General features: G+C 42.6%; 1 protein-coding gene across 5 annotated transcripts in view; it reads right to left on the bottom strand.

Moving 5' to 3' along the window:
* The window catches only part of WDR7 (WD repeat domain 7), a 345,084-nt gene that overhangs the window by 303,312 nt on the left and 22,736 nt on the right, over positions 1–19,036 (bottom strand). For all 5 annotated transcript variants that reach the window (XM_055417429.2, XM_055417428.2, XM_055417427.2 and 2 more), the window contains exons 2-5: positions 14,049–14,220; positions 10,385–10,491; positions 8,548–8,626; positions 2,278–2,452 (exon numbers count right to left, since the gene is read on the bottom strand). In XM_055417429.2, the coding sequence (XP_055273404.1) occupies positions 2,278–2,452; positions 8,548–8,626; positions 10,385–10,491; positions 14,049–14,207 (520 nt within the window). In that variant the 5' untranslated portion in view covers positions 14,208–14,220. The remainder of the gene's footprint in view (positions 1–2,277; positions 2,453–8,547; positions 8,627–10,384; positions 10,492–14,048; positions 14,221–19,036) is intronic.

Here is a 19,036-nt window from a genome sequence, read left to right as displayed (position 1 = left end):
CAGGGCACACATTTCCCCATTCCCACCTACCTCACCTGTCTTCTAGACATGTTATTGCACACTACACTCTCCAAAGACCATGATCAACGGAAAGACATGATGTAAAACCTAATCCATCAGCTTCGGGTGAGGGAAAAGTCATAGCACCGCAGTAACACTCATACTCTGAGAGGCGGGGCGTTAGAAAGCAGTCTAAGGTAGGCTCCAGAGCAACGGAGGGATGTGTTAAAAGTCACATTTTCTTCACTAATTAACCACTGAACTGTGGATAACTGAACTAACCTACCTTCAATTCGCTTATCTGTAAGCACATATACATGAACAACATAGCACTCACCCTAATAGGGTGTTACGCGAATTAAGACACCACAGGGACAGCCCTCAGCTCATCAGTACAGATTAGTCATCACTGTTAGTGAAAAGAATTGCTTACTATCCTTCAGTACAAACTTTATTTGTACTGCCTGGTTCCCTAGGCAAGTGTAAGCGCTGAAATGCACTGATTACAATTTCATGATCACCGTATAAAGAAGCTAGAACTGCTCACAAATGTCAATTACAGTAAAAGTGCAATATACCAATAAATCCAAAACTCTCAAATCTCCATGCACTAGAATATGGCGAAGTAGATTAAAAATATGTATGGTAGCAACATTATAAACGGACAACATTTAGAATTGTATGTACAGCACAACATTTTCCATTAAAGTTGCATTCCACCCTGTTTAGACCATAAAACAAGCATATATATTTCACAGATGGCTATTTCCCACGCATACCTACATAAGGCTTTATGTGTGTGCATGCTAAGTCATTTCATTCATGTCCAACTCCGTGCGACCCCATGGACTACAGCCCGCCAGGCTCCTCCGTCCATGGGATTCTCCAGGCAAGAACACCAAAGTAGGTTGCCATTTCCTCCTCCAGGGGATCTTCCCGACCCAGGGATTGGACCCACAACTCTTATGTCTCCTGCATTGGCAGGAGGGTTCTTTACCACTAGCGCCACCTGGGAAGTCCTCAAGGCTTTATGTACCTGTGTACAAACAACTACTTCTGCCAGAAACATCACAACCCCACATCTGACCAACTCCTCTTCACCTTTCAAAGCCTAGATGAGACTTGATCGAATGTGGGCAGCCTTCCTACTTGCCCTAAAGCCCCTTCACAGCCTTTGCTAATTCTAGCCTCTGGACTGTTTCCCTGTCTTTTCACATGTTATGACGTGAAACTGCCATTTGTTTATATACCACCCTCCCTTCCTAGAACTCGAGTCCTGCCAGGAGTTCAATCCTCTGTACCGAGAAAAGAGGAGGCACTCAGTAAGTATGTGCGGCATGGCCGCCGCTGAATAAAATGCCATGGAAAACTCCCAGGGCAGGCAGTGCACCAATGGACATGACGTAACCGCTCTGGGGTCCATCTGGGCACCAGTGAGCCACAGGCTTGCTCTGTGACCTTAAGTGAAGAATCATGCTAAACTTCATCCATCTCCTCATCCACACATCCTATGATGGCGGCAGCTATGTCACCGAGTACCGTGGGAAGTGGTTACCATACAGAAACGCTAAGCATGTGCCCAATGCTGGGAGCACTCTGTGCACGGAGTCTCACGTCAGTGGTGACAGCAGTTACAGACCAGCCTCACGGCAGAGCATGTGACCACGGAGTCATCAGGAAGGGCTCACAGGAGTACACCAAAAGGCACGCAGGAATTCACATTCAATGTTCAGTATTACTACCCTTTTCCCGAACAGTTTTACTTTTGCTCTCACAATTGTTACTGCCGGTTTCAACAGAAATGGAGAAAACACACTCACGCATATCGAGTGTTAACTACACATCAAGCGCTTACCAGGAACCGTCATTAAATTGAATTGTGTATAATCCCCTCCCTTATTACCTTCACATAAAATGGAAACACTTCCTATATCTCTTCATAGCAAGTAACCAAACCAGGCCCAAGAAATACACGAACTATGGTTCCTTCCAACATACCTCCAAGGGGTTAAGATCTTCCAATTCAGAAAATTCCTGACATGCTCTAAGACTGCCAAAAACTAGTGATCTATTCCTTGGAATGGAGATAATCTAACACTTTAAATCTTAGTTCAATCAAAGACTCCTTTATGAAGATAGAGACAGACCACAAATCGTGAGAGTCGCTATTTCTTAAATTGAAGAATACAATATAACCAAGTATATTAATATTTGATACACTACAGAACCCTACAGTAAGCCAACCACAGTGCAGAAATTCCTCAAGGGCACACTGACCTTGTGTTCGGTGGGATCGAATAATGCTCATGGAGCTGATCCAGTCTGGAGAGATCTTTGAGACTAAGGAGTACAACACTTCAAGGCTGGTGGCATCCACTACCAGAATTTCAGGATAATGACCATGGCAAAGAAGCCTTCCTTCTCTCTGACTTCCAACAGAGAACTGGTAGAACTAGAAGGAAAAAAATTTTAATGTTCTTTACTTACGATACTTGATTCACATACATTCACCAAGCTTAGTAGGATGATCAATTTCTCCAGTAACATCTCCAGATATACAGTCCATACTACTATGCATATAGTACATACATACCATATGGTACATATTACATGTGTCTATGGATGCACACGTGCGTACCTCAAGTTACGCTAATAATATGCAAAATGGCTAATAAAAATTATTTTCTTCCTAACATCTTATCTTCCCTTTTGAACTATCTTGGAGCAGAATTCATGATAATCCTTCTGTTTCGTCCCCCTGTAGCATTCTGAAATAAAACTGTTGAATGAATTAATAAAACATCTGAATAAAATCAGCTTCACAGACAAAGCAAAGCAAAAGGGCAGCACTGGTGGGACACCAAAGTAATAAAGAGTTTTAGGTGAATGAGAATCAGTGCGTAGAGGTTTGTAATTACTAGTTACAACCACAGAAAGTTTAGAAGCAAGGATGATTCTATTCAAACCAAATCAGAAGTAAATTCTGTGTAACCCAAGTGTCATTTTAGACAAGAGTGCAAGACAACCATTATAAATGATTCTCGCAGTGCACATTTACGCTTTGTGGAAGAAAAAAGAGAGAAAGAACCAATACAGTGATGCTACTCACGTCAAGAATAACTCAAAAAGATGAGAAGGGTTTCCAGCAAGCAAAGAGCAGACAAAGAATGCCTATCAAAATAAGACCATCGACTTATCAAAGGACCCATCTTCCCTTAGCCTCAAAAAATAAATTAGTTATCTCTTAGTGGAATGATTCCCCTAGAAGATTTTTAGAAGTCTGGGACATCTAGTATCCAGACTATTACTTTCCAAGGGATTGGACCTTATACAAAAGCACGTGTGTTCAAGCTGGACACCACACACAGGACAGTGCTGTAACCACCCCACAACCGGAAGAAACTGGGTGCAGGCTGCTCCCACACTCATCCGTCCACTGCTCACAGCTCAGCAGTGGAAGACAAGAGTTTCTCAACTATGGAGTTCCCTGTGCTGGGAGCACTCCTTAAGGACACTCATGGAGCACAGAGCACATTAACGAAGCGCCAGGTAGCACCATAAAGCCCCCAGAGAGGGGCTAGCAAAACGCAGACTATCAGCAGGCGGGGACCACTAGGTCTCAGGTCAACCCATGACACAGGATCTGGGCTCCCAGGGACTGCCAGCGCTGCACAATCACGTGACTGCGGGCAGCCGTGGCCCACGGGAGCAGGGATGGGCTGGATGGGCAGGAGGGAGGGAGGGTGTGGGGCTCCCCCAACACCAGCCAGGAAACACACATGCACTAGAGAGCGCTCTGTTCTGAGGGCAGGGAGAGGTTATCAGAATTGCCCGACCGAATGCCTCTCACCTTGGCTTTAAAGTTACACTCCAACCATCTTCCAAACACTAATTTAGCTTCCAAGACACTTTAAGATGGGCAAAAAAAAAATGTGACTTTAATGGATAAAAAGGTTCTCTGATTATTAAAGAGGGATGCCCCCAAGAGTTCTTTTAATAACTTGGCACTTCCTTGTGATTTCAGGAAGTGCCAATGTCATCAAGGTTCACCATTTCTACGTATATGAAAGAACAGCCTGCTTCTGGACCTGAGAAGGTGAGGATCACAAGGGAAACAATGGCCACACACTAGTAAATCTGACAGAAAGCATCTTCTACTTGGGGATGACTGCCAGCTGGAATACAGAAGGCCTAAATACCAGATCTGATGAAGAGGAGGCACTGAAGATATACTGATTAATTTTTCTTAAACTGTAAACCAAAAGTTTTTACATCATAAAATTATACGGCCCTCAATATATTTATATCCAATGAGTCTGAATGACATTGATATATAATTTTTCAATTACATTATCTATAAAGTCAATGAATCTAAATGATATACCATCCCTTTTCTCTTTATAAACTTAATTATTCTTCATATGGAAAAAAAATGAGTAATATAAGCCCTTTAAATAAAAAGCATCTGTCTTAGGAATTCCCTGGCAGTCCAGTGGCTAGGACCCCATGCTCTCAATGCCAAGGGCCCAGGTTCAATCCCTGGTCAGGGAACTAACATTCCACAAGCCATACAGTGAGGCCAAAAAAAACAAAAAAAACCAAAATGGATCACAGAGCTAAACGTGAATGGCAAAACAATAAAAATAACAAGCAATTAAAAGAAAAAAAGCTGTACATCTGAAATTAACACATTGTAAATCAACCACAGTCTTAATAAAAAATTTTTAAAACAAACAACAAAAAAAGCATATGACCTAATAGCATTGAAGAAGCAATTTTGAAAAGGCTCTGCCAGAGCAATAAATAGTCACTAATGAAAGAGGAGAGTGAAAAGGTTGGTTTGAAGCTCAACATTCAGAAAACTAAGATCATGGCATCTGGTCCCATCACTTCATGGGAAATAGATGGAAAAACAGTGGAAACAGTGTCAGACTTTGTTTTTTTGGGCTCCAAAATCACTGCAGATGCTGATTGCAGCCATGAAATTAAAAGACGCTTGCTCCTTGGAAGGAAAGTTATGACCAACCTTGATAGTATATTAAAAAGCAGAGACATTACTTTGCCAACCAAGGTCCGTCTAGTCAAGGCAATGGTTTTTCCTGTGGTCAGGTATGGATGTGAGAGTTGGACTGTGAAGAAAGCTGATCGCCGAAGAATTGATGCTTTTGAACTGTGGTGTTGGAGAAGACTCTTGAGAGTCCCTTATACTGCAAGGAGATCCAACCAGTCCATTCTAAAGGAGATCAATCCTGGATGTTCATTGGAGGGACTGATGCTAAAGCTGAAACTGCAATACTTTGGCCACCTCATGCGACGAGTTGACTCACTGGAAAAGACTCTGATGCTGGGAAAGGTTGGGGGCGGGAGGAGAAGGGGACGACGGAGAATGAGATGGCTGGATGGCATCACCGACTCTGTAGACATGAGTTTGAGTGTACTCCGGGAGTTGGTGATGGACAGGGAGGCCTGGCGTGCTGTGATTCATGGGGTCGCGGAGAGTCGGACACGACTGAGCGACTGAACTGAACTGAACTGAACTGAAAGTCACTGGAAAAGACTCTGACGCTGGGAGGGATTGGGGGCAGGAGATGGGGACGACAGAGAATGAGATGGCTAGATGGCATCACCAACTCGATGGACATGAGTTTGAGTGAACTCCGGGAGTTGGTGATGGACAGGGAGGCCTGGTGTGCTGTGATTCATAGGGTCGCAAGGAGTTGGACATGACTGAGCAACTGAACTGAAAGATCTATATCACACTAACCATCTCTAAACATTTTCCTTTGCTTTTTTAATTTGTGTTAGTACAGTTTTATTTCTCAACAAATGATTTTGCTTGTTTTAAGGAAGGCAGTATGATGTAACTGAAAGAACAGTCCCCAGAGTAAGGTAAAGCTGCTCTGAGATCCTAGTGCTGGGAGGCAGAAGATATTAAGAAGATGTGGCAAGAATACACAGAAGAACTGTATAAAAAAGATCTTCACGACCAAGATAGTCACGATAACGTGATCACTGACCTAGAGCCAGACATCTTGGAATGTGAAGTCAAGTGGGCCTTAGAGAGCCTCACTATGAACAAAGCTAGTGGAGGTGATGGAATTCCAGTTGAGCTATTTCAAATCTTGAAAGATGATGCTGTGAAAGTGCTGCACTCAATATGCCAGCAAATTTGGAAAATTCAGCAGTGGTCACAGGACTGGAAAAGGTCAGTCTTCATTCCAACCCCAAAGAAAGGCAATGCCAAAGAATGCTCAAACTACCGCACAATTGCACTCATCTCACACGCTAGTAAAGTCATGCTCAAAATTCTCCAAGCCAGGCTTCAGCAATATGTGAACTGTGAACTCCCAGATGTTCAAGCAGGTTTTAGAAAAGGCAGAGGTACCAGAGATCAAATTGCCAACATCCGCTGGATCATGGAGAAAGCAAGAGAGTTCCAGAAGAGCATCTATTTCTGCTTCATTGACTATGCCAAAGCCTTTGACTGGGTGGATCACAATAAACTGTGGAAAATTCTGAAAGAGATGGGAATCCCAGACCACCTGACCTGCCTCTTGAGAAACCTGTATGCAGGTCAGGAAGCAACAGTCAGAACTGGACATGGAACAACAGACTGGTTCCAAATAGGAAAAGGAGTGCGTCAAGGCTGTATATTGTCACCTTGCTTATTTAATTTCTATGCAGAGTACATCATGAGGAACACTGGGCTGGAAGAAGCACAAGCTGGAATCAGGATTGCTGGGAGAAATATCAATAATCTCAGATATGCAGATGACACTACCCTTATGGCAGAAAGTGAAGAGGAACTCAAAAGCCTCTTGATGAAAGTGAAAGAGGAGAGTGAAAAGGTTGGCTTGAAGCTCAACATTCAGAAAACAAAGATCATGGCATCTGGTCCCATCACTTCATGGGAAATAGATGGGGAAACAGTGGACACAGTGTCAGACTTTATTTTTTGGGGCTCCAAAATCACTGCAGATGCTGATTGCAGCCATGAAATTAAAAGACGCTTGATCCTTGGAAGGAAAGTTATGACCAACCTTGATAGCATATTAAAAAGCAGAGACATTACTTTGCCAAAAAAAGGTCTGTTTAGTCAAGGCTATGGTTTTTCCCGTGGTCATGTATGGATGTGAGAGTTGGACTGTGAAGAAAGCTGATCGCCGAAGAATTGATGCTTTTGAACTGTGGTGTTAGAGAAGACTCTTGGGAGTCCCTTGTACCGCAAGGAGATCCAACCAGTCCATTCTAAGGGAGATCGATCCTGGGTGTTCATTGGAAGGACTGATGCTAAAGCTGAAACTGCAATACTTTGGCCACCTCATGCGACGAGTTGACTCACTGGAAAAGACTCTGATGCTGGGAAAGGTTGGGGGCGGGAGGAGAAGGGGACGACAGAGAATGAGATGGCTGGATGGCATCACCGACTCTGTGGACATGAGTTTGAGTGAACTCCGGGAGTTGGTGATGGACAGGGAGACCTGGCGTGCTGTGATTCATGGGATTGCGGAGAGTCGGACACGACTGAGCGACTGAACTGAACTGAACTGAACTGAAGACGGGGGCAAGTTATTTAATCACTCTGACCATCAGCCTCCTTACAGAAAAAAGGATGTTCTCCTATCTGATGCATTAGAATATGGGTGGGGCTAAATGAGACGCCATACAAGAAAGGCCTAGATATCTGCTGTAAGTCTGAGTTCCTTCCTCTCCCTCTCTTTCCCCATTAAGACTATAAATCACACTTTCTACATACACTGCAATTTTCCCAACACTCAGCGCAGTAAATGATGAGTAATCTGAAGCACAAAGAATTTGACAATTATGAAAGAATAAGGGGGAATACCAGGAATGTAGGCGAGAAGCTATAAATTCCTGTAAATTCCTGAGTTAAGCTAGGTACGTGAAAAGGTCATGTCTTTCACAGACCCAAGGCCAACTGCACAAGCGAGGAAAAGGGTATTGTCCAAAATAGTGGATTGTGTCAGACTTCTCTGATGGTCCAGTGGCTAAGAATCTGCCTTCCAAAGCAGGGATCAGAGGTTCAATCCCTGGCCAGGGAACTAAGATCCCCCATGTCTCAGGGCAACTAAGCCCATAGGCCTCAACCACAGCCTACGCACCACAACTAGAAAAGACTCAGAGCAGCCAAAAAAGAAAAAAAAAAATTTAAATGGATTGTGTCAGTCATGAGTGGAATCATAAAGGCTTGAGCAAGAGAGAATTCCATTATTTAGGATGCAGAACGCTTACCCAACCAATAAAGGGGCTCCCACTTGGGTAACCAAGACACCGAGCAGGAGCAGACGAAGCAGTGACGATGGCTGGCTCACACCTTTCAACACTCGTCTCCGCTCCTTGATCTTCCTCCCCCACTACACTGTCTCATGAAGAAGACTTCAACTGCTGCAATTCTAGTCTTCCTGTGCCATTACCCATTCTCACACATTTTCATATAAAAATAGAGAATCGGTGTTAAAAAAAAAAAAACACTTTTTAAACTGACCATCGGTGCTGAGTTGGCCAGCTGCAGAAATCAATACCAACCTGTATGCCAGTATGTGTGCAAGCTAATTTTGTAAATTCAATACATCTGCCATCATTCACGTCCCAAAGGCACATCTCCCTATAAAACAAAATAATCGCTGACTTTAAATCTGAGTTTTAAAAGCACGGTTCAACTTTGTCAAGTTTAAAATTAATCTTCCATTAAAACGGACATATTTCAGAAAAAGCAGTATATAGTCATTATCGCTGTTCACCAAAAATTCTGGCCCTCCCAGCCACCGCCTTAAATTGCCCTCCAACCTAACCACCCCTGCCCCATCCACATTCTTTCTGGACAAAAGGGAGGACTGCATTTCCTGGTTCCCTTTTAGTTGGTGGAGTCTCGGGAGCGGTTCTGGCCAGAACTGGCAGGAGGCCCTCCCGAACACTCCTCCTCTGCCTCTGTGCCAGAGTGGCTGCTCTCTCCCCCTCAAGCTCAGAGTAAGGGTAATAATGAAGCAGAGCACAGGCCTAAGTGATTTATTATAAAAGGGCAGGTGACAAAAACTGGAACTAAATGTTTAATTTAAACCATTCCAATTTTCCATTGATTATCAACATAGCTAGAAAATTTAGCACTTCAAAACACAAAACTTAAGGTCAACTAATTTCCAAATCTTTGCAAATTAAACACAATATTCCAGTTTTGATTTCACATTTGCTGCAGAAGTTTTACTGTATGTAGTTCATGGGGTCACAAAGAGTCAGACACGATTGAGCAACTGAACTGACTGACCAAAAGCAACTGAACTGAAGACCAAAAAACTGATTAAAGAGACAACGCTCAAAATTAGAAATGTCAATACGCCTTGTCCTTTAAAGGAATAAACTGAAGATGTATTTAACAGAGAACATTAAAAATGCAGGGATCCTGATACTTATTATTAGGGTATTCTTTAAGATGCCTTAGGGCTTCCCTGCTGGCTCAGGTGGTAAAGAATCTGCCTGCAGTGCGGGAGACCTGGGTTTGATCCCTGGGTTGGGAAGATCCCTGGAGAAGGGAAAGGCTCCCCACTCCAGTGTTCTGGCCTGGAGAATTCCATGGACAGTCCATGGGGTTGCAAAGAGTCGGACACGACTGAGCGACTTTCACTTTCACTTTCCTATATCCCATGTGGTATAAATTTTTCAAAGGACACAGACTTACCTGTTTAGAATACGCATTCTAATATGAATTTACCTGATACTGCTTCTCAGTTACATAAGGTTCTTTTCAGATTCATAAATTATAGAGAGTTGAAGGGACAATTTCTTAAATAACTCTCTTCCAGTTCCCCGACGCTCTTCAATAACGTATTGCATAAATATACATGTTCTAAACACCCCAAAAGTTTTTATTCCCCCCATTCTAGGCCCTTCACCTGGTGTCCAATGACCTACCTTTCCAAAAGCAAGCTCTGAGACTTAGGAATGGATATAGCTACGTTAGTGTATTAACATACATCCATATAACTGATCAAACTTTTGTATGGCTTCATATTCCAAATTTATGCTAACCGAGCATCACTGAGGTTTCTTAAAACTCTCAAAGTTGTCTGCCAACTCAGTAAAAATGCCATGGAGATTAACGGCCATACTTAAACTTTTACAGTATTCTGAGTTTCTCAAAAGCAAGGCAGAGACATAACCATAAATTACAATAAAAGTACTATAAAAATCATTAATAAAGATAAAATTCATTTTGAAACCATATTTCAAACATCTTTATGTTGACACAACTGAGACATTTATTTAAAAGATATTCAAAAAAATAAAATAAAATTCCCTACTTACTAATACATTGGTATTATTTGCATTAAAGACTTAAGAGGAGAAAAGCGAATAAGAAAATACTTACCCACTCTCAGAGGCGCTCACAATATACTGTTTGTCACTAGACGCGCAAGCTTTAGACAAACAGGTGATTGACGCTGTGTGACCAAACAACAGTGCTCGAGGATTGACCTGGAAATACACAGTATGTTTTCTAAAGTTTTTCAGGAATCCTGTTAAATATTCAGTATAAATGTACAGATACAGATTTGAGAAGAACTGCTCAGGACACCAAAAACTAACAGCAGCAAAACAGTGACTCCCACCAGTTCAATGCTCACAATCAGCCCACCAACAGTGCCAAGGTCAAGAGCGGGACACCACGAGGCAACAGTACTGGCCCAATACACAGAGAGGGGTGGAGCCAAGGTGCAAAGCAGGGCAGCGGTTAGCACAAAGCTCCAGTGCACAGAGAAGTCAGGTGAAGAACGTGAATTCGCACATAAAATAATTTCCCCTCACTTATTTTTAAAGTAATACTTTCCATGATCTGAAAGCACATTTAGACCCTCTAGGCTGACATTCCAAACACAAAAAATAGAGAACAGGTACCAAAAGCTGGTGTCAACGTTAACTATCAGGAACTAATAATGACCTTCAGAGAAAAATGATTTACTGCCATAGTGCCTTTGAAAGGATGGCTTAATACCCACTTTCTAAAATAGTCTGGCAATCAGCCTCCAAATTCATCTACTTTGGACCAAATAGCATGCTATTATTTTAGGTTATATCAGGGCTTTAAGTAATTTCAGGATATATTTCTTAACATTTTATACATATACAAATAATACTTATAACATATGTACCAGATATAAAAAACATCTAACCACATAGTCAATACCCAGCTTAAGAAAAGAGAATGATTAATACCTTTCACGCTATCAATTTTGGAATCAAAATCACCTTAGTCGTATTTTGCATAATTAGAATTGAAAGAAAAATACTATCATTGTTTATGGTTAGAATAGGCCTAGAATGTTTTCTCATACAACCAATCCCATTTCCAAACAGAGATTCCATATTCCTCCACTGGAAAAAAAAATGCTTTTGGTCAATTCTTTGATTTTTTCCCAAGAAAATCAAATTTACCAATGGTTAGTTTTATTTTCAATGTACATGGCTTTGCTAGAAAATTCCATTTTCAGTCATAATAGAGTAGCTAGGACAGACTGTACTCCCACCAAAACCCAGAAAGACGAAAGATAACTGAAGGAAAAGAAGCACATAATCATCTCAACAGGGCAATAAAAGCACCTGACAAAACTCAATACCCTTTCCTGATTAAACACTCGCAACAAACTGGGTGGAGAAGGAATGTGCCCCAACACAATAAAGGCCATATGGAACAAGCCCATGTAGAGAACACTAAAAGCCTTTCTCTAAGATCAAGAACAAGACAAGGATGATTTCTCTTGACATTTCCATTTAACATAATACAGGAGATCTTAGCCAGAGCAACTGAGCAACAAGTAATAAATAAAGCAACCAAGTTAGAAAGGAAGAAGTAATGTTTTCTCAGCAGATGACATGATCTTATACGTAGAAAATCCTAAAGACTCAACCAAAAGACTATTAAAACTAATGAAGAAATTAAAGTTGCAGGATACAAAATAAACATCCAAAACTCTGTTGTTTCTATAACAACAAGTTATCAGACAGAGAAATTAAGCAATCCCACTTACAATGGCATCAAAAAGAATAAACTACTTAGAAATAAATTCAACCAAGGAGGTGAAGCACCTGTATTCCAAAAATCATAAGACACTAATGAGAGAAATGGCAAACAAATAAGTGGAAAGACACCCCACAGTCTTGGGTTGGAAGAATTAATGTTGTTAAAAGGTCCATACTACTCAAAGCAATCTGCAGAGTCAATGCAATCCTATCAAAATTCCAATGGTGTTTTTCACAGAAATAGAAAAAACCTTGATGAAATTTGCGTAGAACCATAAAAGACACCAAATGGCCAAAGCAATTCTGAGAAAAAGCAAACTTGGAGGCTTCACACAATGAGTACCAACATAGAAGAAAAGTAAAAATGCGGTCTATTGTTATATTTATACCTTTCTATTTTTATCTCACCATATTCCATAAAAATTTATGTCACAGTTATTAACTAATAAACATTTCACATATAACTAGTACAGAGATATTCAAGATAATCTGTTCAACTGATCAAAAAACAATCCATCCTCAAAGACCACAGTTCAAAAGCGACAGTTATCAAGTTATCAGTGGCAAGGAGTGATGTTTAGAGTTAAAAGTTGTGATGAGACAGTTCTTAAGACTAAACACCAACACTAATGCTCCAGTCTGGGGTCTTGAGGCCACTAATTCTATAGCCAGACATCATTCCACACTCCTTTCTTTTTTCTTTTAGCTTTTTTTTTTTTCCTTTCTACTACCTGAGATGCTATAATTATTCATTACATAAAGCCTTACTATGTACAAGCACTGTGATAACTGCTTACTATAACTTCCCTCACAGAATCCTTATCAAACCCTTGTGTGGTTGACCCTATTTTAAACATCATGAGATGTAGGCATGAGACAGGTAGGTAAATTGCCCAAAGTCACACAGCTAGACACTAGAGCAGCCAAGATTCAAGCCAACTTCATTCGCCTGCAATGCTGAGCTTTTACCATAATATTTCACTTCTTTCATTCTTGCCATGTATTATAAAATTCCCTGCAATTATAGTTTTAGTCTCGAAAATTATAGCTCTACAGGTAGTAGAAGCAATTAAACACTGTATAGAGCAGACAACACCTATATTAACAAGTTTCCCTCCTTTACTCTTATCTCCATCTCTCTATGTACTCACGAAATACTGCTTCTGCAATTTCTCTCTGACATTTTATTTTTTATTTTTTGCCACACCACATAGTATGTGGTATCTTAGTTCCCTGACCAGGGATTGAACCCGAGCCCCCTGGAGAAGAAGCACAGATTCTTAACCACTGAACTACCCAGGTGGTTCAGATGATGAACACGTTCTAAAACTGACTCTGGTCAGTGGCACAACCCTGTGAACAGAGTACAAATCATTACGTTGGACACTTTGAAGGGTGTATTGTACGATGTAAATTTTATCTCAATAAAGCTGTTCAAAAGTATTTTACTTATAAAAGCAACTTTCTTGCCTCTACATTCCATGACAACTATCACCCCATCTTCTCTGCTCCTCCTTACAGAAAAATTCCCGGGGAAGTTGTCAGAGATTGGAGGTTAAAATATGGAAAAAAGAGCGTCTGCCCACAGAGAGTGCCCAGGAGCAGAGTACACAGCAGAAAAGGATGGCAAAAAAACCCACACTGATTTTTAAAATAATGTACGTTTCGTACATTTTTACAAAGCTTTTCTCTCTTCAAGACACCGATCTTAGAAGGCTCAAAATTGTTTTTTAGTATCTTTTTGGAAACCTCCTTCAATATGGTTAGAAATGTTCTGAAAAAATCTGAAATGTAACCTAGTAAGCCAGGTAGGATAGCTATTATCTTTGGAAATCAAGCCAAAAACCAGCAGAAGTCAACTCTGATGAGTAATGTTGATAATCATTCTGAACACTAATTTTAGACAAAATGTATCTCATAGAAAATACAGAGGTGAAATTATTCTGGAACTGTGTTATTTTTTGTTAAGTAGCTTTTTGCATGCAAAAAGTGGGATCGGCGTTTCAAACACTCACATCCAAGTCTACGGAAAGGTCCCAGAGACATATCTGCCCGTCGCGGCACCCCGTCACGATCGTGGCCCCGTCGTCCGTCAGCAGCAGAGTTGAGATGCAGTGTGTTGGGGCTCTGCGGCCCCACAGGACGATGGGCAGGACCAGGCTGTTCCCTGCCATCCTGCTGGCAGACCTGGGAACGCGTGAGAACAACGTTAAACGTTACGGTATTTCCCTCTGAAACACATCACACACTTTTATTTTGAAGCCCACTTGAACTTCCTTAGTGCCAAAAGTTCCCCTAAACATCATGCATGCATGCTAAGTCGCTTCAGTCGTGTCCAACTCTTTGAGGACCGCCCCCCCCGATAGACTATAGCCTGCCCAGCTCCTCTGTCCATGGGATTCTCCAGGCAAGAGTACTGGAGTGGGTTGCTATTCCCTTCTCCAGGGTATCTTCCTGACCCAGGGATGGAACCCAGGTCTCCTGCAGGCAGATTCTTTACCGTCTGAGCCACCAGGGAGGTTTCATGCTATTAGTTGAAATACATTCTAATCCAGTAGCACAGGTTGCCTCGTCACTCTGCTTCCTGTAAACCAGTAGTCTCAGATTCATCCTCTCAGACTGGCCTGTCAGAGCTCACAGTCGGTCTGGGCTGACAGAACCTGGGTCCAGGGGCTGCTCTGCTGACCAGCGGGAAGCTGGGCCTCCGCCATCAGTCACCTGACTGCCTCCCTCTCTGCTTTTCCTGTGGGGAAAACAGGACCTCACGGACCCTCAGAAGAGCCCTGCCAGCTAGGTTGACCTCATGGCCCCGAGGGCCCGGCAATGACTGGTTTGATTGTTTTTATTTATTATTTTTGGAGGCACTGGGTCTTTCATTGCGTGCGAGTTTTCTCTCGTTGGGGCTTCCCTGGTAGCTCAGCTGGTAAAGAATCTGCCTGCAGTGCAGGAGACAGGGGTTCAATCCCTGGGTTGGGAAGATCCCTGGAGAAGGGAAAGGCTCCCCACTCCAGGATTCTGGCCTGGAGAGCTCCATGGACTGCATCGTCCACGGGGTCGCAGAGGGTCGGAAATGACTGGGTGCCTTTCCCTCTCTCTACATGCAGCTGGTGGGCTCCACGGCACCGGCCAGTCAGCTGTGCCACACGGGCTTAGCTGACCCGCTGCGCACGGAACCTTCCCAGACTAGGCATCAAGCCGGTGGGGGAACTGTCAGCCACTGGACCACCGGGGAACCCCATGATTGACTTGATTTCTAAGTGGCAACAAAAGACACGGGTATAATCTAGACACTGTAGAATCTAAGACTGTCCCAGGAACTTTTCAGAAACACTTCAAGGAATAGCCACTTTCTATGAAAGAAACTAGTTTAACATCTATGGTCTCATTACTGGTTGCTTTTAGCAAACGTCTTTTCTTTAACCCACTACTTATACTCTTTAAACAAATAAAAACTAAAACACAAATCCACTCCCTGGAAAGAAAATGAGGCAAGTAAAAAATTATGAATGATTTTTATCAAATGCAATCTATATATACTGCATCTTTTATTTTTTGTTCAAATTCATGGATTTCACGCTACAGTGTTGGATAAGACTCTTGAGAGTCCCTTGGTCTACAAGGAAATCAAACCAGTCAATCCTAAAGGAAATCAATCCTGAATATCCATTAGAAAGACTGATGCTGAAGCTGAAACTCCAATACTTTGGCCCCCTGATATGAAGAGCCAACTCATTAGAAAAGACCCTGATGCTGGGAAAGATTGAAGGCAGGAAGAGAAGGGGATAACAGAGGATGAGATGGTGGGATTGCATCACTGACTCAATGGACATTAGGTTTGAGCAAACTCCGGGAGACGGTGAAGGACAAGGAAGCCTGACGTGATGCGGTCCATGGAGTCACAAAGAGTCGGACACAACTTAGCGACTCAAAAACAAAATGGCTTTCATCAATTTGTTTCTCCCCAAACTTCATCTGTTTGCTACAAGTAAAAGGTATTTGAGGGAAAAACCCCAACTTCCTTTCTTATTTATAAAATCCTTTATGTACCATGTTCAGCAGCTCATAGACTACCATGGCATTAACAATTATTTCCATATTCCTATTTAACATTGGTAAATAAAACAGAGCACTGAGCCAGTTTTAACAAATTGGGTACAGCACATTACTGGCTGAATAACATATTCACCAGTTCAGTTCAGTTCAGTTCAGTCGCTCAGTCGTGTCCGACTCTCCGCGACCCCATGAATCACAGCACGCCAGGCCTCCCTGTCCATCACCAACTCCCGGAGTACACTCAAACTCATGTCCACAGAGTCGGTGATGCCATCCAGCCATCTCATTCTCCGTCGTCCCCTTCTCCTCCCGCCCCCAACCTTTCCCAGCATCAGAGTCTTCTCCAGTGAGTCAACTCGTCGCATGAGGTGCCCAAAGTATTGCAGTTTCAGCTTTAGCATCAGTCCCTCCAATGAACATCCAGGATTGATCTCCTTTAGAATGGACTGGTTGGATCTCCTTGCAGTATAAGGGACTCTCAAGAGTCTTCTCCAACACCACAGTTCAAAAGCATCGATTCTTCGGCGATCAGCTTTCTTCACAGTCCAACTCTCACATCCATATATGACCATGGGAAAAACCATTGCCTTGACTAGACGGACCTTGGTTGGCAAAGTAATGTCTCTGTTTTTTAATATACTATCAAGGTTGGTCATAACTTTCCTTCCAAGGAGCAAGCGTCTTTTAATTTCATGGCTGCAATCAGCATCTGCAGTGATTTTGGAGCCCAAAAAAACAAAGTCTGACACTGTTTCCACTGTTTTTCCATCTATTTCCCATGAAGTGATGGGACCAGATGCCATGATCTTTGTTTTCTGAATGTTGAGCTTCAAACCAACCTTTTCACTCTCCTCTTTCACTTTCATCAAGAGGCTTTTGAAAGACGCCGGCCCCGTGGGCGCAGACGCGACGCGAGAGACGCCGGCCCCGGCGCAACGAACCACACAAAGAGGTGCGGCCGTGAGGAGCTACCCCATGCCTGAGGCCAGGGCCGGCGGCCGAGAGGAGCTGCCCCACGTCCAACAGGCGGTGGCTGCGCGGGCGCAGGAGGGCCGAGAGGAGCTACTCCGTGTTCAAGGTCAGGAGGGGCGGCCTTGAGGAGATACCCCTCGTCCAAGGTAAGGTACAGCAGCTGCACTTTGCTGGAGCGGCTGTGAAGAGATTTTCCACGACCAAGGTAAGAGAAACCCAAATAAGACGGTAGGTATTGCGAGGGGGCACCAGAGGGCAGACAAACGAAATCATAATCACAGGAAACTAGCTGATCTGATCACATGGACCACAGCCGAATGTGGTCCCCTGGAGAAGGGAATGGCAAACCACTTCAGTATACTTGCCTTGAGAACCCCATGAACAGTGACAAAGGGCAAAATGATAGGATAATGAATGAGGAATTCCCCAGGTCGGTAGGTGCCCAGTATGCTAATGGAGCTCAGTGGAGAAATAACTATAGAAGGAATAAAGGGATGGAGCAAAAGCAAAACCAATACCCAGTTGTGGATGTGACCAGTGATAGAAGCAAGGTCCGGTGCTGTAAAGAGCAATATTGCATAGGAACCTGGAATGTTAGGTCCATGAATCAAGGCAAATTGGAAGTGGTCAAACAGGAGATGGCAAGAGTGAACGTCGACATTCTAGGAATCAGTGAATTAAAATGGACTGGAATGGGTGAATTTAACTTGGATGACCATTATATCTACTACTGTGGGCAGGAATCCCTTAGAAGAAATGGAGTAGCCATCATGGTCAACAAAAGAGTCCGAAATGCAGTACTTGGATGCAATTTTAAAAATGACAGGATGATTTCTGTTCGTTTCCAAGGCAAACCATTCAATATTACAGTAATCCAGGCCTATGCCCCAACCAGTAATGCTGAAGAAGCTGAAGTTAATGGGTTCTATGAAGACCTACAAGACCTTTTAGAACTAACACCCAAAAAAGATGTCCTTTTCATTATCGGGGACTGGAATGCAAAAGTAGGAAGTCAAGAAACACCTGGAGTAACTGGCAAATTTGGCCTTGGAGCACGGAATGAAGCAGGGCAAAGGCTAATAGAGTTTTGTCAAGAGAATTCACTGGTCATAGCAAACACCCTCTTCCAACAACACAAGAGAAGACTCTACACATGGACATCACCAGATGGTCAACACCGAAATCAGATTGATTATATTCTTTGCAGCCAAAGATGGAGAAGCTGTATACAGTTAGCAAAAACAAGACCAGGAGCTGACTGTGGCTCAGATCATGAACTCCTTATTGCGAAGTTCAGACTTAAATTGAAGAAAGTAGGGAAAACCACTAGACCATTCAGATATGACCTCAATCAAATCCCTTATGATTATACAGTGGAAGTGAGAAATAGATTTAAGGGACTAGATCTGATAGATAGAGTGCCTGATGAACTCTGGACGGAGGTTTGTGACATTGTACAGGAGACAGGGACCAAGACCATCCCCATGGAAAAGAAATGCAAAAGAGCGAAATGGCTGTCTGAGGAGGCCTTACAAATAGCTGTGAAAAGAAGAGAAGCGAAAAGCAAAGGAGAAAAGGAAAGATATAAGCATCTGAATGCAGAGTTCCAAAGAATAGCAAGGAGAGATAAGAAAGACTTCCTCAGTGATCAATGCAAAGAAATAGAGGAAAACAACAGAATAGGAAAAACAAAAGACCTCTTCAAGAAAATTAGAGATTCCAAGGGAACATTTCATGCAAAGATGGGCTCTATAAAGGACAGAAATGGTATGGACCTAACAGAAGCAGAAGATATTAAGAAGAGGTGGCAAGAATACACAGAAGAACTGTACAAAAAAGATCTTCCCGACCAAGATAGTCACGATAACGTGATCACTGACCTAGAGCCAGACATCTTGGAATGTGAAGTCAGGTGGGCCTTAGAAAGCATCACTACTAACAAAGCTAGTGGAGGTGATGGAATTCCAGTTGAGCTATT

The sequence above is a fragment of the Moschus berezovskii genome, chromosome 28, assembly GCF_049115385.1.
Source record: "Moschus berezovskii isolate FMDL1 chromosome 28, NW_MosBer_1.0, whole genome shotgun sequence".
NCBI lineage: Eukaryota > Metazoa > Chordata > Mammalia > Artiodactyla > Moschidae > Moschus > Moschus berezovskii.
The sequence above is the reverse complement of the archived record's forward strand: the minus strand, read 5'-3'. Positions and strand labels throughout refer to the sequence as shown.